The sequence below is a fragment of the Lutjanus erythropterus genome, chromosome 13 (genome assembly GCF_056507025.1).
Source record: "Lutjanus erythropterus isolate fLutEry1 chromosome 13, fLutEry1.hap2, whole genome shotgun sequence".
Classification (NCBI taxonomy): Eukaryota; Metazoa; Chordata; class Actinopteri; order Lutjaniformes; family Lutjanidae; genus Lutjanus; species Lutjanus erythropterus.
This window is the reverse complement of record NC_139329.1, coordinates 38275757-38298112: the sequence shown is the minus strand read 5'-3', so window position 1 is coordinate 38298112 and position 22356 is coordinate 38275757. Positions and strand designations below refer to the sequence as shown.

At 39.6% G+C, this 22356-nt stretch overlaps 1 protein-coding gene across 1 annotated transcript in view; it reads left to right on the top strand.

The window, feature by feature from the left end:
- The window catches only part of cadps2 (Ca++-dependent secretion activator 2), a 271647-nt gene that overhangs the window by 231788 nt on the left and 17503 nt on the right, over positions 1-22356 (top strand). The window contains exons 22-24 of the mRNA XM_084733727.1: positions 4112-4126; positions 9057-9131; positions 9977-10060. Coding sequence (XP_084589853.1) covers positions 4112-4126; positions 9057-9131; positions 9977-10060 — 174 coding nt within the window. The remainder of the gene's footprint in view (positions 1-4111; positions 4127-9056; positions 9132-9976; positions 10061-22356) is intronic.

The window sequence follows — 22356 nt, the reverse complement described above, 5'->3', positions numbered from 1 at the left end:
GTAGGAGAGTAACATACAACAGCGAGCAGACGGGCAAAATGAAAGTTAAATGTCTGGGGCAAAAGGCGAAGAGCCGCTCCCTTGAAATGGATCATCATCCTTCATTCAGAAGTAGCTCAGATTGAGAGTCATGACTGCGCCACAAAACAACGCAGTTAAGTTTGTAAATCACTTAAAAACACCTCAAACTGCAGAACAATGAATGCATGAATGTCGCTGACGTTTCCTCATAGAATCAGCATCAGTTCAGACCTCCATAACATCCTTTCAGTTTTGGTACAATTTTATTCATTTTTGTGTCTAGGAGGAGGACCAGTCTTATTTTGATGCACAGCAAGTGAAAGCAGCACTTTGTCATTTCAATTAAATATGAAAGTGCAATACAAATATTTTGTACTTAAAATCAGTGAATTATCATCATCATTTTGGTCGTGCAGCTTTAAGTTAATCCAAACTAAACTAGATTTGTTTTAGGCCTTGTGAATGTAATGAAAACATCTTTCTAAAATATGAACCATGATTTTTCTCCCTTAGAAATGAGATCATGATTCTCTCACATGATCCTTATTTTTTCAGCTAGAACATGTATCGCAGTCTTCAGTGGTTCTCGTCTGAGAAACCTGCTATCTGGACAGGATTTTAAACAGACCACATATAAAAAAACTACGTACAAAATTGCTTGATTTAAACTTGACATATGTCACAGCGCTGGATTTAAACCTCTCAATCTGTTCTGAAGTGAATCAGCCAACACATGAACGCGGCGTGACTTGAATGCAGAGGGGAACAAGAGCAAATGAATTGTCATCATTTAGAAATGAGACTGCATAGATGTGTGAGTTGAGATCACAACCCGAGTACTGAGTCTATCTGTTTTGTATCCTCCAGACATCTTCTGACTGTGTTTGAAGTATTTTTGTAGTTTGTAACATGCAGTCTAGATGTAGGCACACACCAGCTGAAACTATGAGAGCAGGAACATGACTTCGGCTCAGTCCCAAACCGGCCCCTACACACTCCCACTCCGTGACGAGTGTGACTCGGTGTGGAGTCACACTCGTGGCTGCGGAGGGTCACTGAAATAAGGGGGAGGGTGAAACGTTTTGGGACACCCTTGCCTCTCTCTGGTGGAACAGGAGCATCCATAATGATGGATATTGTAATTAAATAAATATTAAAACATTTAGACAAAGATGTAAGTAGCAGTGGCAGAGCGCTCATTACACCCATGACATAATGAGCTTGCAAAAGGAAAATAAAATATTAATTAAAGAAATAAAACCTTGCTCTCATGCTTCTTGGCCACATCTCTGTTTTGTTGAGCATTTCTTGTGACGTCATTCCATCATATGTGCACAAAAGATGTCCAGGTAAAGTAACTTATTACTGATCCTCGGATGGAACTAACTTTTGAGCTGCACCCGAGAGGAGTGTGTTTGTTTGTAAGCCTGCATCGATGCAGACTGACTGTTGGAGGGCTTATAACCCCCCCACCCTTCAGGCTGACTGGTTTGGAACGACACTCAATGTGGCAGACCCTCCACACGAACACACAAATGGAGTGATTTTGGGTAGGGCGAGTGTGAAGGGGCTGGTTTGGGATTGAGTCAGAGTCCGTGTTTATCTGCAGTTGGAGGGACTGACATTCTGCAGAGGACTGTTCAGTTGACCAAGTTCACCCGAAGTGAACTCCACGCAAAAAGCTCCAAAAAGATTCACTTCACCGGTGTGAGCGAACCCCTTTAATTACAGCGGTTACACTGAAATTTCAGTTATCCAGCCTCATTTTAAAAGACTAAAACTCATTTCTAGAAATAACGTGAAACAAGAGGAGAAACTGAACTTGGAACAAGAGAAATTGTCTCCGCATTGCCAGAATTCCTTTTCGTGAAAAATGAGTCTTGGCTGAACGTCAGACTAAATCACTTAAGACGGATGTATGTTTGTATTTTTCAGTTTGCTTCTCACATTTCACCATCAGAGAGCCGTTGTGCGCGAGCTTCTAAAACCCTCAGTCGTCTTTTATTTTCAGCCTCACACTGAACAGGTCGAGTCAAACTGTCAGATCAGCCACTAAAACATGACTGTTTCCCTCCGAACATCCAGCAGACAGGGAGTTCAGGTGTATTTGTGTTCACTTGAAACGGCCAAACGCTCGACACGAGCTGTTAAATGGATGACCGTGAAGCCTGTGTGAGGCGGCAGCCTTGGCGTCGCTGAGAGCAAAACCCTTGGCCACCGGCAGTCTTGACAGAGAGCTAAGCTCGCTGTTCTCTTAACCTTCAGCTTCCTCTCTTCTCCAGCTTCAACCACTAGAAAACATCGTCTGTCCATTTATTCCTGCTGACAAACACTGAATATCAGCCTGTAGAGAGACACTCTATACACCAGCTTTATACACATAAACAGCATCCACATACAGATGGGTTCTTGTGTTATATTCACATATTTCATTTAATTTTTTCAAGTTGTAACTCAATTTCAGACACAAAAGAAAAGAGCAAAAAGGAAATAAAGGTGGTGGGCTCACAGTTCAGCATGCACAGTTCATCAAAAGGCACCTTTACTGCTCTGACGGAGGATGGAAGTGCTGCCACCTCTTATAAAAAAATATTACCTTTATAAGTTCTTTATAAGCACTGAATTCAGTTTAATTCAATAAATCGTTATTGTCCCTGGTGCAGAATAAAAAACATGGGAAAAATGTTATGTACATCCAACAACAACAAACACGATCAACGAGCAGCGAGAAACATTCTGTACATAAAGACGCAGTAAAGACACTGTAAACAACAAGTAACAGCAGACATTGAGTTTACAAAGTGCAAAGAGTTTAAAAAAAGTACAACTATTTATTTATCATCTATAAAGTGTGCAACAGTAAAGAGTGTAGTAGTTTAGGTCTTCACAGTGTGATCAAAGAAATCAAATTGTGATTATTTCTGGCATATTTCAGTTACAATATGATTCAAGATTAGCAGTAATGAACATTTTTGCGTAACAATTTTCATTTTCTCTTTGTGAAGATGCAGCCAGACAGCAGTGGTAAGAGTCCATTTAAATTACAGATGATATTTGTGAGTCAAACATAGTAATTTAGCGTAATTTATGTAGGATTTTCAGACTAAAACTTGCCATCAACTAATGCAATTTTACAATTTGTTAATAAATAGAAATCAGACTTATTGCAAATGAGTCCAGGGCAGGTCTGGAGGGTTTATAACGTGTGAAAATTCAAAGAACATGAGCATGCATGAGTTCTTGCATGAGGCCCGCTGGCCGTAGAGAACCAACCGCCATGAGAGATACATCTTCAATTAAGACTGAGTCAACAAATAAGAGAGTTTTTAGCATTTTGTGTGTGAGTGTGTGTGTGTGTGTGTGTGTGTGTGTGTGTGTGTCCACTTGAGAGCGCCAAACTGATTTCATGAAGTCTTTCTGGGTTTCCAAACACAACAAACCTCCGTTTTGACATTGTATCGCTTTAAATGTTTCATTCAGCTCGTCGGGCTGAAGTTCATTCAGTCAGAAAACTCCCATCTGAATAACCTTGATGATTAAATGTTAAGAGTGTATGATTGAAGATTGTCCAAATCGTTCTCAGGAGTTTTCAAAAGGAGAAAGGCTTTTACAGCTCGTCCGCTTTTCTGCTCGTTTTTACATGCTTGATTTTTTTTTTCCAGCCAACAATCGCAGATACATTAGGCCTGAATAACGGGATAGTGTTTGGTGTTATATCTCGGAGAAGTGCTGTACATTCTGACAATTACTGCTATTTGGTGTCACAATAAAATATGTGTCTGGTCTTGAACAACATGACTTTTAAGATGAAATATTTGATTCAAGGTCAAAACTATGATGTAGATGGAAATAAAAACTTGTAGAACTTCAGAAGAACTTAAATATTTGTGGGAAGATTATTGAAAATACTTCATGATTATTTCTGTGCGCATGAGAAAAGATTAAGTCTTGAGTTGTATTTCTTTAACTCTTGTAAACATTTTTTTCCTCAGTATTTTTTTAAATTAATGATTTGCCCTCTTCTCCCTGTCTCATGTCCTCCCCTGTCCCTCATGTCCATGTGTCCTGCTCATCATTGTTTGAATCCCAGATTGACAAACAATGGGTAAGTCCCTCCATCGCCTCATCGCCTTTTTTTCCCCTTTCACACTTTCATCACATGAGCTCTGCCCAAAGAAAAGGTGTCCTTGTTTTAAAAACCTTACTGCGTTTCAAAGAAATATCCAAAATCATGAATTAAACATGACTGAATCCGTCAGTGGTTCAGACAGTGAGTCATTTTAGTTTCCTTGAACCTTCTTTATGTAAAAGTTGAGCCTTTTTCAATAGCGGTCGTGTCCACTCACGGTCCCGGAGAATCAACACAGTCTGACAGCAGTTTGTGAAACACTCGCACAATTCCATCCATTAGATTTATGTACAGGGACGCCAATTTTCCTTCTTTTTTATCGTGACACTCAGCTCAACTTTCAAACTGAATTTGTAGTATTTTCCACCCTCTGTTTCATTCCACAGTAAAGTTACCAATAATGAATATGCAACAACTGTTTACACTTTCAAAATAAAGGTCTTCAAATCTACTTGATTTGTGTAATAATTAGCAGTTAGTGCTGGTTTAGTCAAGAAATTCCTTCTACTTAAAGACAAGCCTTGCAGGATTTAGGCCTACGTCCCATCATGCCATTTATAAAACTTGTATAATAATTCCATAGCCTCCTATAAATCTGCTAATCTGACTCATAATCTGATGTAACGGCCACATTTCTTGCATCATCTCTTTGATTCACACGTTCCCTCACTTCCTCGTCTATCCAGGGTGATATCAAATACCTGCCTGCTTTCTAAGTGGTGCGTCTTTCTCAATCGCCTGCATAAATAACACATTAGAGACTTCAAGGGCAGCATCTATATTGTTAACATCTATAAATGACTCTTCACAAAATGTTTTCCTTGATCTCCTGAGTACTACTTTACGTCCCGCCTGTGGAACCTTTGTCTTTCTTATATCATGATGACAAAAGTGTTTTCTTTTTGCTTCTTTTTCAAAGGCTGTATAACAGTAAAAATATGTAATTTTCAGAACTGCCAGACTGTTCTAGACTGTTGTATTATTTCCCTTTACCCATTCAGTCATTATAGCCACATTACTGATGATTACTGATCAAAAATCTAATTGTGATAATTTGTTGTGATACTTGCTTTTGTCCACGTCACACAGCGCTACCTATTCTAAAAGATCATCATGTTTCTACTATTTGAGACTTTACAGTATGTCTAAAATTGTGTTTTGTTGCATACCCATAAAAACTGACGATTCGTGTCCATGCACATGAATCTACAGATTACATTTCGTGACTAGTTCTCAAACACACTTGGTCCAGCTAATCAGGTGTGACAAAATAGAAAACGTGCAGTGATTTGCTGCTCCAAGACCTGGAGTGAGCATCACTTATGTAAAGCATCACATCGTCGGCATAGATGAGAACCTCGTACATGTTCTTCGCTTGTTTGTTTGGGTTTTTTTCACATTATTTGAATGGAGATGTGGGGGTTTAGGAGAATTCACAGACTTCTTAAAGTTTCAGTGAGAAAGCTCCAGCAGCTGTTGTTAAAGAAAGAGTTAACACTAACCTTTGTTTTCTTAAAAAGTTTTCACCTGACAGCAGTTACTCATCATCTGCAGTAGATTCATGAGTATTTCATTACTTTGCTTCTTTTTTCTTCAGGGTGTTGAATTATTGGAGGCTGTAGTGGATTTATGGGATAATATCTGAGGTGTTCTATTGATACGTTAAGTTATTTTTTAATTTCTGCGTGTTATAGGAAAGGTTATTTGATGCTAACTTGTTTTATTTTGTTCATCTTTATTCTTTTCTTCCTTCTTTGGGTATTAAATCAGTTGAAGATCAGTCATAACATCTAGTATAACAACACTGCGTATGGTGGTAACTGTTTGCAGCCTATTTGCTGCAAGGCGCCATGTCACTGTTATAACAACACATTATTCTGAAATAGTCTGAAAAATGCTCCACTGGACCGAAAGCCCTTTTGGGATGTGACTTACCACAGTCTTTTTGCCGCCTACACCTTTCGCAGTATTAACCACGTGTTTTATTGCTACCGTTACAGTGAAGGATGCCTAACTATTGTTACCATGACGACAAAGGTCAGCTGACATTTGCATATTTAAATACACCAAGATATTAGGGAATAAACTACTCCAGAGAGAGTGTAGGTTTTTTTTTTGTTTTTTTTTTTGGAGCAATGGGTCTTTGAAGCAGTGAGCTTTTGTTTTCAGGATGCTGTAGTATAGAAAGATTGTAAGTTATGTCAGTTAAGTTACAAACGTGAGTTCAGAGAAATGGGTGTTTGCCTGCCAGACAAATGGGCTCTCGGTCCTCTTGTACATTTTTCGAACTGTTAGCGTTTCGGAATGATGGCCCATTGGAGCCATTTTTCATTAGTTTTTGTTTTTATTTCGTTTTTTTAGTTCTGTTTTCAATTCAGCTTTGTTGGTTTGCTTATTTCAGTTTAGTTTTTATTATTTAAAATGGGTTAGTTTTAGTTCAGTAGATTGTTTCAGTTTTGTTTTTGTTATTATAAGACAGGAGATATTTGCGAGGAGCAAAATTTAAGAAGTTCAGTGAATTATTACAATACAAACACAACACTTTGTGAAGACAGTTGGCTCACAGTTATGCAGACATCCCAAAGACTGAAGCTTAAAAAATGTCCTGCATAGTTTTATTTTAGTTTAGTTTTGTAAGTAGACAATATGGTTTCTGTTAGTTTTATTTCCTAAAGTTTAGTTTTTATCTTTATTTAACTTCACTAAAATGTTTTTTGTTTCTCACCTAGTTTTAGTTTTTTCTGACATCAAATCCATGCGCAATTTAGATGTAGACTCAGAACGCAAAACCACAATAAGAGCAGCCCAAAGTGATGATAATTAGAAAACACCCGTCACATGTCCAGACCAATTAAATCATAACACCTTACTGGGAAAAAAATAAAATCAGCCACATGCAGTTGATAATTTGTCAGTTTTTGAAGACCCACCCCAAACTCAAACTTAGTTTTTTCGAGCCCCCCTGTCATTCAAACATTAAATATCATTTTAAAAGTTGTTATAACTCAAGTAGATGATGGAGTCCAGACCGTGTGGACTCCGCCTTCCGGTTGAGTTAGAATGACTTTTAATATTAGATATATATTTTTAAAAAGTCCATAATGATAATTAAAGTTTTGGTGTGGGCGGCCCTTTACACCTGCTGAGGAAGGTGCAAGTTTACATCTTAACTTTGCATTAAGTTCTATGCTGGAGCCTCTTTTTACTACATTATAGCTTTATGACTCACACACACACTGAGCCACGCTGACAAACTTAAACATCACTTGTGCAACAGGCTGCTGATGTACATTTACATTCTACAACAAATCACAGCCTCAGTTTAAAAATATACCAGTTTATCCTCGCTGTAGTGTTTGAATTCACCAAATTTCTTTCTGCGTGGTCTTGAAACATCAGCAGACGCTGTGGATTTTCATTGACTGTGGTTCAGTTGCTGCTCGCTCGTGTCCACTTGCCCAGCGGGTGCTGTGAATGAGGCCTCCTTACCTCTGACCCCTGACCGGCAGTCTGAAGGGTCTTGAAGAGACAGCAGTCTGAACTTGATCCGAACCTTTGGTGTGGTCAGTTTTCTGCCACGAGTCTTCAAGTGCGTCGATCTGCAGGAAAGCACTTGGCCATGTCTGACGGCTCAGCGACAAATTCTGCTGCCCCTCTTCCCTTTCAGGGAAACGGCGTCCAGATTTTAGCGCGTGCATACGTGGGGAGTTCAACTGGCAAGCAGACGGCCTAAAGAATCTGTACTTGAAACTCTTCTGCTGGATTAATGAATTCTGCTTTTATAGACCGCTATTAAACTCGGTTGATCAGCTGAAATCAATGAAAATGCTAATCAGTCTGTGGCCGTTTTGTTGCCGAGGTCATTTAAATAGTGTCGGGGGGGTCATGTTGAAAATGTGACCCAGTTCAGAATCTAAAACATCTCACAGAGCTGAAGTAGCAGAGATGGCTGCAGCTCAACGACCAGATAAATGTTTTTAAAGGCAATAATTGTTCTTTTCAGTTTTTGCTGCGCACATGGCAAAGACCAAACAATTTCTTCTCCTCCTCTCTTCTTTTTATGGCTGCCTTTGTGGAGATAAAGAAGGCAAAAGCAGCAATGTTAATTGAGGTAAGAAGAGAAAAAAAGAAAAGCTCTCAAGATTTGCCAAAAAGATTCGGCGTGCTGAAAGAGGACTGCCATTTTGTGGACTTGTGGAGGGAAAAAAAAACACAATTAGGGCTGGCGGCGGTGACCTCCCTGGACCCGCAATTTGTCAGCGATCCGTACGCTTTGTTGATTGAAATTTTTAATTTGGGTGTTCTTTAGACGGCCAGTGAAAGGGCATTGTCGCCAAGAGATGAACTCCCCTGCTGCTGCTGCCATTCAGCGCTCAGCCCCAGCCTTTTTTTCTCTCCTTCCTTCAAGGGAAAAGGTGCCATGAATATGTTTTTAGGGGGGGCCAAACGAGACATGAAATGGCGGATTAATTGAATCTTGTGTGAGCCTTTGGTCCTCGCAGCTGGACCGGTGCTTTAGAGAAATACAAGGCTGCTCTAATTGTTGGGAGCTGCACAAAAAGTATCCTTCAGATTCCTTCGCTTTTCCAGCGCGGACGGGAATGTCAGTCAGCCGCATAATGGTCCTATTAGCTGCTTAACTCAGCGGCGTTACACGGATGGGAAGGTTTTTCACGCCTCGCCGTGTCGGGAGGGGTGTGTGTGTGCGTGTGTGTGTGTGTAGACTTCATGTTCACACTGAGTGTTGTAGGTTTTTATTTCTGTCTTTTACAGCACAGACAATACTGTTGTTCTGTATCAGGGAGGCGAGGAGTCATTTTTGTTGGCCTTTGCGTCTCGTCAGTTTTCTGAAAATAATAAAATATTGCTTTTTGTTCCCCCCCACCCCCACCTCCCCCCTCTGCAGCAACAGTACCACTCCAAAATCGATGTTCTGATTGACGAGGCGTTCAAAGACATGATTTCCTCCCTCGTTGCAAAGGTAAATCTCTCTTTATCCTCCAGTCAAATCCACTCACTGCTTTCTCTCAAGATTTCTTTCTCTTTCTGTTTTTTGACTTTTTTTTTTTTTTTTTTTTTTTTGTATTTCCTTTGAAATAAAAATCTAATTATTTTTTCTGGATGGGGGAGTGGGATTAACCCTTTCTCTTTTTAGTGACCAGTACAGATTTTTATTTTGTTGTTTACTCATTATTTACTGTTTGGATTAAAGTTTTATTTGATTTTATGGATTTTTTTTTTTTAGAAAGAGAGAGAACGAATCTTTTTTAAAATCTTTAATTGTTTTCTTTATTTGATCATTATCATGTATATTATGATTAATATTTTTGTTTGTTTTTTTTTTGCTTTGCTCTCAAACAGCAACATGATGGATTTATTCACTCTTTATTGACTTATTATTTATTATTTGAATTTAGTTTATTGTTTCTTGATTATGTTTTTTATTCATTTAGCCTATTTTCCTATTTATTACAATAATTATTTTGAAGTTTGGCTTTAATCTTGCTTGTATTTCTGAAGGTTTTATGACTTTTATTTCCATTTATGTAACACATTATATATTTTCACCTGTCACTGCAGTAAGAATATTTCAATCTGTTTCTAATTAAAAGAATAATTATTTTGTACTCTGTGCTAATAGAAGTACAAAAGAAACAGAAACAGAAAATTACTGAATAAAATAAAAATATTCTGACTCCGTTGGCACATTCTCACTTTTTAAAAAGAGAATAAAACATGAAATATTCATTTACAGACTTGTTTAAAAGTTTCTAAAAAGTACAAATGCATGCAGTAAATAGTTCTGTCTCTTCGCTGTGTCTGCAGTTTGCTGCTGTTTTAGACGGCGTCCTCTCCAAGCTCTCGAGATACGATGAAGGGACATTCTTCTCTTCAATCCTCTCTTTCACAGTGAGTAGCCATGTTTTTGTTCGTGGAAACAGAGAGCGCCGAGCTGTTTCTTTCACCGCTCACAGAGGAAACCTGTTATTTGCTGGAAACCAGATCTTCCCGGCTGAACTTCAGTGTCATTCCTCTTCATCTTCTTCTTCTTCTTCTTCTTCTTATCCTTCTCCTCCCCCTCTTCCTCCTCCTCCTCCTCTTGCCTCCCCCTCCCCCTGAAAGGTGAAAGCAGCTGCCAAATATGTGGAAGTCCCTGTGAGTCCGTCGCTCTGCCTGCTGTTTTATTATTCACCCTGTCCGTCACAGTCGGTTTCCATATCTGTGTTTCCATCCGCATTCAGGCAGTCGAAGCGCCGGCAGGAAAATTAAGCAGCCTGAAAATGCAAAGTGGCCGCTCTTTGCATTAAGTCTCAGTCATGTGCTTGTTGGTATTTTTTTTAAGTTTGTCATCATATGGTTCTAAACATGCGTGACACATAAAGAGGGTTTTTATTCCATCTGCAGCTCCAGAGCCAAAGATCACACAACAAGCCTAATTAATTGCACTCTTGTCCTTGGAGATGTGTTTTGCCGAAGTGTCGGTTTGTGGGCGTCTGCGTTCGGGTATCGAGCGGTTAATGAACGGCGTCGGCGTGGCAAAGATCAGAGGCTGCGGCGAGCGAACAGGGAGGAGGAGACGAAGACGTGCACGACACAGGAGTTAAAGTGTCGAGGTGACGAGGCGTTAACGTTTGGCAGCGTTCAAGGTGTGAAGGAGAGAGAGGTTTAATCTCCAGAATTAGATCTCACAAAGATCAGGTGACCCCCTCATTTTCCAAAGTGATTAACAGCTCAAAATTAACAAAGTACAATTCCTCTGTGATTTGTGTTTTTGCACGTTTTACATTTTCCATCTCTTTAATACGAATTCTGGCAGTTTTTAAAAGCATCCGCTGGGATTAAAGATATAAAATCAGTTTGTCTCAGGCTTCAATCCAAACAGAAGAAAAAACTGAGGAGGAGAATTTCACCCAAAATGAAAATTAATACATGAAAAGGAAAGTGAATTTTTCTCCCTGTATTACTAGGCTGTAATTAAATGTTTTTGACCACTTTGATAAAAATACATGAATGTGACTGAATGATCCTGAAAGTAGATGATTTCACTTCTGCCAGTAGTGGCATTTTTTATTTGATTTGATTTGATTGCTTCATTATTTTTAATCTAATTAATATTAATTGATTGACAAAAGTCTCACTTTACTACACTCAGCAGTGGACTCGCTCCATCTCAGCTTCAGCTGCCCCCTTTGGCCAAATTTAGATTCGTTTCCACCAGAAGAAATTGCATCCATATTACACCTCACAATTTACATCCAGTGCCAGTGTTCAGTGACAATGCAGACTCTTTTATGTGCGAGGGTTGCAGTATCACTAATTTCCAGGATAACATGTTAAGAAAGTTGATGGTTATCATGTCATAGTCATTTACTTATCCACGGCAGTGTTTCACAAACTCTTTTTTCTGGTAGAAACACAAAGAGCAAAGATAAAGAGGACCAGAACAACAAAATCTGAGCTAGTAAATATAATCAGGGGTGCAAAACGCTCCATCGCTGAAGTGTTTCTGAAACGCTGCTGGTTGGGGCTGCAGGACTGTGGCCGGACGTGGCGTGCTCAGTGGAAGTCAGATTAGAAGACTGACACCACACCACACGTCTGTGTGCTAATAATGAAGACAGTGAGCAGCCAGTAAGCTTAGCTTAGCATAAAGACTGGGAAAAGAGGGAAACTGCTAGCCTGGAGCTGTCCAATGATGAAAAAATCCACCCACTGACACGTCTAAATCTCACTAATATCCATGTAAAAATGATATTTTGCTGTTTTACGAGGGGCTGTGCTGTTTCCTGGCTGGGACCTGGAGTCTCTGACGGTGGTCATCTTGTCCACAGAGGAGGAGTTTCAGCTGAATTTTTCAGTTTACCGTTTCCCAAACATCCGACAGATTTGTGCCTGTTTTAGTCAGAATTCTGTCATCTGATACGAGAATTTGAGTTGATGACTATCACGCAGAGTTTTCTCCAGGGACTAATGCAGTTTAAAGATGAGTTATGCTGCAGTCACACGGATCCAGGCAGACGGTCGATGAGAACAGGACAGTAAAGTTAGTTTCGGCTGCCAGGGAATAATGGCAACAACTGAAATAATGAATCCCATTCAGGTTTCTGCTTCAGTGAAGGAAGGTTACTTTGTGGATTATAGTGGGAAATGACATCCTGTTCTCTTAACCTGCTGTTCTTATTTCAGTAAAAACTCATCAGTTAGTTTCCCTTAGTATTGTGTAGGGTATCAATAAATCTGTCAGTTATTTTCTCAATTAATCAATTATTAATCAGTTAGTGTTTTAGTCTGTAAAATGTCAAAAAATGGTGAAAAATGTTAGATATTCAGTTTACTGTCATAAGAGGAGTAAAGAAACCAGAAAATATTCACATTTGAGAAGCGTAGATCTGAGAATTTAATAATCAATATATAATCGATTCATCTTTGCAGCTGTAGTCTTGTGCATCTGACGCCATGACTCTGCCTTTGAGCTGCCATTTTCCCGTGGTGACTCGTAAAGAAGGTCAAGTCTAATGCAAAACAAAATTATATTCTGTGATTAAGTAAAGTCTCATGTTATATATGAATTGCTCCACCTGAGTTGGATAAATTGTGCTGTTTAAGTTTTAGCAAATTGACAAACTGAAATATCACACTGAGGTTACTTTAAAAAACAAAACAAAACAAAAAAACTTTTACAGTTTTTACGGAGCAGCGTTTCACTTTTGGGTAAAGCAAATAACTGGAAACTTTGACCCACCTTAAATAAAGTTAGAGGTTTCACATTACTCATCCTCAATTTTAGAGTTTATCAGCTTCATTTTATGAGTCGGCTGAAGTGAAACTGCATTACAATCTGATGCCTGTGCTCTCAGCCAAAGATCACCAGGGTAACTGTATTGATACTTATTCACTGTAAATTAAAAAACATCTGCAGTACTTATTACAAGTACAACTTATTATACTTAGTACAACCCACTATTTCAGGTTCAAAAGTAATACATTTTACTGGTATTTAGCATTTTTAACTCAGCAGAACCCCCAGAGAAATTTAAAATCTTCACTTCTTACTATTAATAATTACTTTGAACATTCGGTTTTACAGTGTAAAGTGAGCGAGAGGACTGAGTGCATCATCTTGTTGTTTAAAAGACCAGCACAGTGATCAGTCTGTGCACTGATAAATAATTAGCATTAATGCTAACATGCCAGCTTTTCTCCAGAAATGTCTAAACCGGTTTTAATTTATTTTATTCCATTTTTTTTGTAAACAATACATCACCATAGCAACATATCATCATGCATGTGTCAGCTGACGTCCTGCCATTCCATTGGATTGTCTTTTTTTTTTTTTTCCGTGTCGTCCAGAAGGTTTTGTCCGTCTGAGTCCGTGTGATGCAGCATGAACAGTGTCTCATCAGTGAGGACAGAGATACAGGATCTTAAGTGATGAAGTCTGGATACTCGGTTATACTTAAAGCTTTAAGATAAGTTGCAACATAAAACATGTAATCAGAGTAAAAAGACATGCCGAAACAGATGAAAACAGGCTTTATGTTGAAACCTTGGTTTGTTGTACCTGACTTTCCACAGGCGGAAGAACTGTCAGTTTTTATTTAGTTTGTTTGGCTCCTCGAGAGTAAATCTGTGGGATAGTTCACCCCAAAATAAAAGTTCAGTCATAGTCTATTCACCGTCGTGCCGATCGAAGGTCGGGTTTATTTTGTTAGTTCGCAAAAAACAAAAAACAGTGTCGCAGAATCTCACAAACACTGGAAGTCAATGGTGACTGGTTTTCAAAAGGACAAAAACAAGTGAAAATAAAAGATGAAGTGCCTCCATACTGCTCGTCTGCTGTAATCCCAGTCTCCTAAAGTCCCAGCATGCCGTTCACTTGCGCGTGCACACCGTCACGCCACACACACTCAGTTCAGACGGTGTGTACACGAATGTAAGCTAAAGATCTACAGTGAAGATTTAAACTAAAAACATGGATTTATGGGGGCATTTTATGTTTTTCATTTGAAAACTGGTCACCATTCGCTGATGTAGTTTGGGAGATTCTGAAACGCTGTTTTCCTGTGAAACTCCAGCAGTGGACTAAAAAAACTAAACCTGACCTTCAGTCAGCATGAAGGTGAGTAGATAATTATTGATATATATTTAACAATCTTTTAGTTAGAAGCTGTAGATGTTTTCAACAGTTAAATTGATCAGATTGTGGAGTTTGGCAGGCAGTGAGACAAGAGTCCACTTAACTCATCGTCCACAGTGCGTGTTTTCAGAGCAGTGGGCTTAATTTGACTGACAGACAAATGACAGTTCTAAACAGCTGATCAACTTACAGCGGAGGACTCGTCCTTGCTTGTTATTGTCACTTTACAAGGCTGTGCACATCCTGCGCTCCTGCAAAGCTCCTGCAGCCCACCTGAGGTTCCCTAAGTCTTTGGCGGAGGCAGCGGGAACAAACAACTTGCTTCAACCATAGACTGAATATTAAACAAGATTTCAACCTATTTAATGTCACATCCAATTAACTATTTGGAGTACAGGACTCATTTTTGAACACACTGTGGCTACATATTGCTCCTTTAAAAGACAAAATAATACTTTTCTGTTGCATAATTTCTCGAGGGTGCACAGTATTACACAGTTATTATCATTATTATCAGTTACAGAGACTCATGACAGAATTGAAAACGTAAGAGGTTTCTTTGTGTGAACAAACCAATTCTTTATTATTTTACAAAATATTATGTCCTATATTTCTTAATCATACTAATACAGAATTTAGATAAATAAATCTACATGGTATGTGAACCGTCAGTTGTCACAGTAAACTGCTGCACATTTGATCTAAATACGCCTGTAACACAGATGTGAAAACATCCTAAACTGAGTCATTGAACAGCTGACATAAAGAGCAGCACAACAATCTCACATGACCTCCTTAATCCCCTGCCCCGCCGCGGCACGTCCCACCTATCCCATCATGCCCTTTGGTTCCCGTCCAGACTTCCTCCTCAGCTGCCTCCTCCCCTGAAATTATAATGTAACCGCTACCTTGGCCTTTTGGTCTTTTGTGTGGAGGGAACATGACTCAGGTAAGCCTCTTTTCCAGGTGGGATGAAGAGCAAGGGAGGCGGGGCCTCTGAGCCGCCTTGCTAGACAGCCACGCCCCACGCATCTTGTCACGAAAGCATGAAGCTTTCATCCCTTGAGTGTTAAATATTGGGGACTTTCTCATTCACCTTTTAGCAAAATTTTAGAGGGAAACACTTTTCTGTTCTTTCTTCTTGATATTTCAGATTGAACTTTTAAAAAAAAACTTTCAGAGAAGTTATTCCATCCAGACAAGTCTTTCTCTTTCCTCAGAGATACAAAAACATGAATCTCGGTTTTTACCTGAGTATGACCTCAACTTTTTTCGAGTATATTTTTAAAGTTTGATCCAGAGCACTCTATCAAAATGTTCCCTTACCACAACCTTTTTGTGCCCAGTTGTATCAAGGCCAGAATCATGCTGCCTGCTCCTCATTATTCATCCTCATTTTTGGATTTTATCAGATTAAGTCAATTAATTGTTTTGTAAATTAGCCAAACTACAATGTGAAACTGCTGGCTGTGGTGCATCACAAACTGATGTCAGCCAAAGATCTTTTTCAATATTTAAAAAGTGAGCAAGTGAGGTAATTGAATGTGTCATTTTGTTGTTTAAAAAGACCAACAGAGTGATAAGGCTGTGCATTATATATATATATATATATATATATATATATATATATATATATATATATATATATATATATGTATAAACAAATTAGCATTAATGCTAACGCGCACCTTATTTTCCAGCTCCATACGCTGCAGCCAAGTACTGACAGACAGCTAATGATAGCAGATAGTAAAGAACAGAACTGAATCCTTCAGTTATACATTTAATCAAATCACATCATTATTTTAAACTCATCACCCTTATTGGATCTGAGGAGTTGCTTGTCAGATTAAACTGTAACATTAGCTAATGCTAGGAAGGTTAGCATGCAGAGAGATGAGCCCTGGCAACGCAACAGAAATGATAACAGCTGCTAGCTTGTTTTCGTTTGTATTGTTAGCGACCCAGGTGCTAAGTCGCTGTTTTCAGTGTGTAGGTCAGTAGCTTAGAGGTTGCGGTTGTTTCCCGGGGACATGAAAATGCAGATAACACGCGCTACAATGCCGACTGAAACAGCCGTCCAATGGCAGGTTTATATGTTCAGAATCCATCCAGTGAGTCAGACGAGCTCAGCAGTAAAAGTTGAGAGCTGTCAACCCACAGTAATTCAGAAAATGTTTAAAGCCACTACAAGGAACTTTCATTTTATGCTGTTTTATGCTGAGCGGCACCGCTTCTTGTCACAAAGATCTTGATCTGGCTGGCTCATGCATTTGATTTGGGAGCAAATGAAAGAAAGATGCAATTTATATTTAATAATGTTTTTCTTTTTTAAACACAGCTGTTCGCACGATGTGTAGCGATGAGGTGATGAATTCATTTATGGGTCTGTAATATGAAGAGAGTCAAAGTAAAATTCATTTTCATGCCATTCATTCACATAGAGGAAATCTGTGTGTCAAGATATAAATTCTATAATGCAGCATAGACTAAAAATATCAATGTATTCCTTATAAGCCATATTGCCTATCCCACAGACACACTATCATCCATCACCACAAAATATAACAAAGAGAAAAATAAAACTCGCAAAAGAAAAATCTCCTCCTGTTCATGTACTGACCTACTCACTGTGAAACTTTGCCTGGGAGAATGAAAACATCTGTGTGGTGTTTTGTATGATTTTGTGGGGAATCTGAACTATTTAGTGTAATAAAAACAGCTAATCTTCTCTTATGCAGGTTGTACAGCGGCATCAGTATTAAACTGAGCTTGTTTCATAACCAGTTAAAAAGTCTCTGTGACAGTGGAGTTCTGGTTTAAAGAAATATACTTTCTTGATCAAATTTTTACTGACAGGATTTTACATAATCTAATGTGTAACATAATTTCTCATATAATTTTAATGTTAATGGTGCACAGGTGTGCAGATTAAGCAGTGACCCACGGATTTCCTCCTCCTGATCAAGCACTGCATTTCTTTCTTTACTTCAACTTAATTTACGCTGTCAGTACAAGACCTGTACTTGTAGTGAAGTGTTGTAATATTTCAGTGAAGAGCTGGAGTCACTCGCTGCGTGTTTCTCACACTGACTCACACGTGTTGAGCAGGGTTAGGTACATGCTCACGCCTGTACAGCCAAGATACCAGTGACTGACAGCCACACATGCTCATATCAAACATATGCATACTGGCAGAGCGGGAACACAAACATTGGACGAGTGATCATCGTCACTGGCTCCTCACCATCGTTAACACAACACAGTCCTGCAGGGCCGCTCCGTCCAGACGTTTCTGGGGCCCGAAGACACGCAACGCTGAAGGCTTTGTTCAGACGGCAGGATTTGTTCCTCAAATCTGTTGTTAGCAAGTGATCAGATCTGTGTGTGTCCAGAGATCACTGTCCTGTCTGCATGGGTTGCTGTGGTAACCAACAGTCTCATGGCAGTTAGCGAAGTTAGATTTGTGTTCACGGACACATTTTTTCCTTTTTCAACACTCAGCATGACTTTCAGGCTAATGTGTTATCTGCTGCCAGTTTCATTCCACCGTCACATTAAATCTGCAAAATCCAGTTACACTTTAATATCCACAAAACACGTCAGTTCAGACAGTGTGCACATGGCTCCAAGCTAAAGATCTACGGTGCAGACTTAGACTAAAAACAGCTTAAAATGCAGAAACTGGACTTTGCAGCAACGTCCCATAAATGCCAGATTTTAACAACCTGAACCAGGCCACACAGCTCTTAGAAATATTAATAACATGTTTTCTGATTGGTATAACAAGTTCAGGTATTGGAAACGGAAAAGTGGGTATCGGATCATCTCTAATTTTAGCATCATAAACAGACATTTGAAATTCTAGTGGGGCTTAACGCTGTGACGTCCAAACGCACATATTTGTACACACACAACATGCACCTGGTGGAAATGAAATGAATCCAGGGCAGGAAACAAGGCCGGTAGCGGTGTGTAATTACCTGGCATTTCACCGCCCTCCTCTCCCTCCTCCTCCTCCCCCACTAACCGCTCATTATCAACCTGCCTCACCCCCCCCCCCCCCCCCCCCCCCCCCCACTGTCTTCAGTCCATCCACCCCTCCCTGTCTGCATCCGAACAGGAACACCGCTCAATTTTACACTCTCAATTTTTTTTTTGTTGTTGTTGTCAAATGTTGACGAGCAACCAGGCGGCCATTATCCCGGCGCAGAGGGGATTACTGGTGTTTGGCTACAAGTGAAGAAACAGTGAAGGAGACAAAACAGGCAGAGAGGGCAGAGCGTGACAAGAGCGCTGAGCTGCTTGTATGTGTGGTTTTTTTCCTTCTTTCCTCTCGTGTTAAAGTCTTAATCTCGGTGGCTGGAACTGTGCCGGCGTCTCCGATCTGTCATGCTGCTTTGTCACCTCGTCAGAACAAGAGAAAAGAGAGGTAAATGATTGAGACTAAGCCTTAAGGGGATGGAAGGGGGGAAATTGATGTCTCAAGTGACAACAAGGGCAGTAATATGTTGCCAGTGACACACACACACACACACACACACACACACACTCTCAGCACAGATTTTTCTCCAGCTTTCACCTTTTCCACAGTAAGCTGATCTCACTCACTCCGTTTTGGCCCTTCATCCACGCTGTTTTCATCTTCAGTTCACTACATGGTAACAGTAGAAAACTATATGGACACCTGAACATTATCATCATCTGTGTTAGTTGAACATGTGAGAGTCTCCATTGTCTGTCAGTCAGTCTCTCAGATTATCTGCACTGATTGCTCAATAGTGGCGTTGATGATGCCGATGATTAAAGTCTGAGTAAAAAATATTTCTGGGTTCTTTACTCCTTCATGACAGTAAACTGAATATCTTTGGGTTGTGGAAAAAAACAAGACATTTGAGGACGTCGTTTTTGGCTTTTGAAAAAACACTGATGGCCATTTTTTTTTCTTTTTACCATTTTCTGACATTCTATAAACCAAACAACTAATCAAATAATCAACAGATTAATCAACTATGAAAATAATTGTTTGTGTTGTAACCCTACACACAATGTATTAATAATTATGGAGTTAAGTCATGGAGTTAGACAGTTAAACTGTTGCTCAGGATTTTTTGTTGGACGTGAAATATGACTCAGCGATGCACCAGGGTCCACCAACACTATATAAGCCCCACAAACCGACACACAAACAACACCGCCACCCCAAAGAAGAAGAAGAAGAGTCAAAAGTTTCTGTCAAGAACAGGCATGGTGTCACAGGAGGAGGCCGTAATAATTTACCCCTTGAAAAAGAGGGAACATGGTGACATATGGACGAAGAATTCTTCTCAACAACAAACGTCATGTCCAACACATTTTCTAAAACTTCTTTGTCGGGAGTCTCACAAGGGCCTGAGCCAAGATGGCAGCATAAACAATAAGCTGCCGATGAACAATGAAAAGCCACAAATTCAAACACTTAAAAAGTAAATAAATTTGTCTAAACTAGAAATGGAAAGGGGAAGAGGATTAAGAAGACAAACAACTGGGAAAAACAACTCAAAATGACCATCGAAGACAGAGAAGACATGTCAGACACGGCGAAGAGGATGTACGCATGGAGGTTAGTGAGGTTGAAGTGCTTCACTCAGCTTTTTAAGATATTGTCAAAGAAATTCAGGAAGGCAGAGATTTGGTGCGATAGAAAGCTGGAACATGGAGGTGAAAGATGCCCTCCTCCAGAAAATACCCCAGGACAGTCTGACACACCAAGAGGGAAGAAACCGACGGGAGGGAGGCTCCGACTCATAATTCATTGAGCAATTCCTGAAAACTGACAGCAGAAACAGACCTGCCACAAAACCTCGAGCACCAGTGGCACTGCTCAGTTAGCTTTCAGGAAACGTGCAGAAATATGGACAAATGCATATCAAACGTTTTGCATAGATGAATCTTTAATATGAAAGAAACGTGCTCTGTGTGGACAGAAAACCTCTGACATCCAAACACAGTTTTGAGATGTCTCTTCATGAATGTGGACATGACCTGGAAGTGTCTGCTGGAGCAGATCAGAGACAACATGACGAGTACTGTAACACACCCGGCAACTCGCGTGTGGCTCATCCTCGTCAAGATTTCTAACCATCTTTCAACAAAGATCCTCGATCTGCCAGACTCTCGCTCCTCCACTCACTGCAGAGGATTATGGGGATTCTGACAGGCCTGTCAATCACTGGGCCTGACGCCTCCTCTCTGTGGTTGAACACACACACCACCCCTCCTCTTCCTACACACACACACACACACACACACACACACACACCAGATCGCCTTGCAGCCATGTGACCCCACTTTAACCCCTGGTATCTGTCCAGCGGTCTGTCTGAATTACAGCTGAGCGTCTCTGACTGATCTCAGTCTGTCACTCGCTGTTCAAGGACTCTGGAACAGCTGCTGGGACTGTTTTTTTTTTTTTTTATCAGAGTACATTATCAACTGTTTAAAATTACTATGAGTGTGAAAACTGAGAAAAACAGGAAATCCTCACACTGGAAATGCCGTAACCAGAGAATAATTGATGCTTTCATTTGAAAAATGCTGAATAATTAATACATCATCAAAATAGTTGCTTAGATTTTTTTTTGTCTATCAACCAGTTGGTGAATCAAATTATTATTTCATCTCTACTACAGTGAGTGTCTGTGTGGGTGGACGTTTTCACAGATGGTGGTTTGCACCAACTGCACCAATGTGATCTCATGGGGTGGCGTATAAAAAGCACACAACTTTTATAGACATTTCGTGTGTCATGTCTAAGCATTTTGAGCTTTTTGCATGTCATACTCAGAGCTGATTGGCTGCAGGGTGTACAATAATTTCCTAATTTAATGTGCTAATTCCATAGTATCAGCATGCATCTAAAACGAGTAATAACAGTTTATTGCTTTTGAGATGGTTGAGAACCACCCCATCCATTATCCCCACTCCATCATATAAAATGTAGGCTTTTTGTCATCCACGAATATAAATGTTGATTATTATACTGGATTTTATCATTAAAGCCTAATAAAAAAATATGACTTTAATGGACAGCCATGTTAAATTATATTTATGAGTTTTAAGCAAATGCAGTGGTTAGAAGTTTAACATTCAAACTTTAAGTTGGACTTCTTATTTATGACAAAAACAGGAGCCAATCTGAAATGCTGCTGTAGGGTATCTGACAGTATAGGCTGCTTAACTTAAGTCTCAAAGGAAGTGAATTGAATGGCTTTGAATGTTAGTGTGAGCCATGTGCTTCTCTGCCAGTTTCTTCACTGTGGGTTGCAGAGAAGTTAGTTTCAGCTGTAGTGTGTCCAAGCGATTGCAGTACTTGGATTGCATGGAAAAGACCTGGATGAATCCCTGCTTCTCAAGATTTGTCACTGGGAAAGAAAGACGAAGCAGCCTGGTCTGGATCCAAAGATTCACAATCAGACGAAACTGGTTTTGAACGCTGCCGTGACGAGTTGCACGTATCTGGTTTTAGAGCAGCGAGCGTCTTGAGGATACCTCAACGCTGCCCTTTCAGAAATGTTGCTTCTAGTGCCTCCTGGGCCCCTGAGCGCCCCATGATAATGGTCGTCCATTAATTCCTTATAATGGACACCTTGTCAGACATTATCATCGCCCAGCGAGTTTTATGAGTTATGAAAGTGGTAACAAAAGTCAGGTGACCTGTTAAGACTGTTAATAGTAGCCTATAAGATGTACGTACTTATGTTATTTATTATTTACTTTATACTTTACTTATTTAATTTAAGTCAGTGTTGACTTCAGAGCTGCAAGACATAACTGATTATTAAATTAATCACCAACTATTTTGATAATCAATTAATCACTTTGACTAATTTTTTAAGAAAAAAAATCAAAATTCTCTGATTTCAGTTTCTTAAATATGAATATTTTCTGGTTTCTTTACTCCCCTCTGACAGTAAATGAATATTTTTTGGTTGTGGGAAAACCAAGACATTTGAGGGCGTCAGTTAATCATTTTCTAACATTTTATAGACAAAACAACTGATCGGTTAATTGAAAAAATAATCAAACA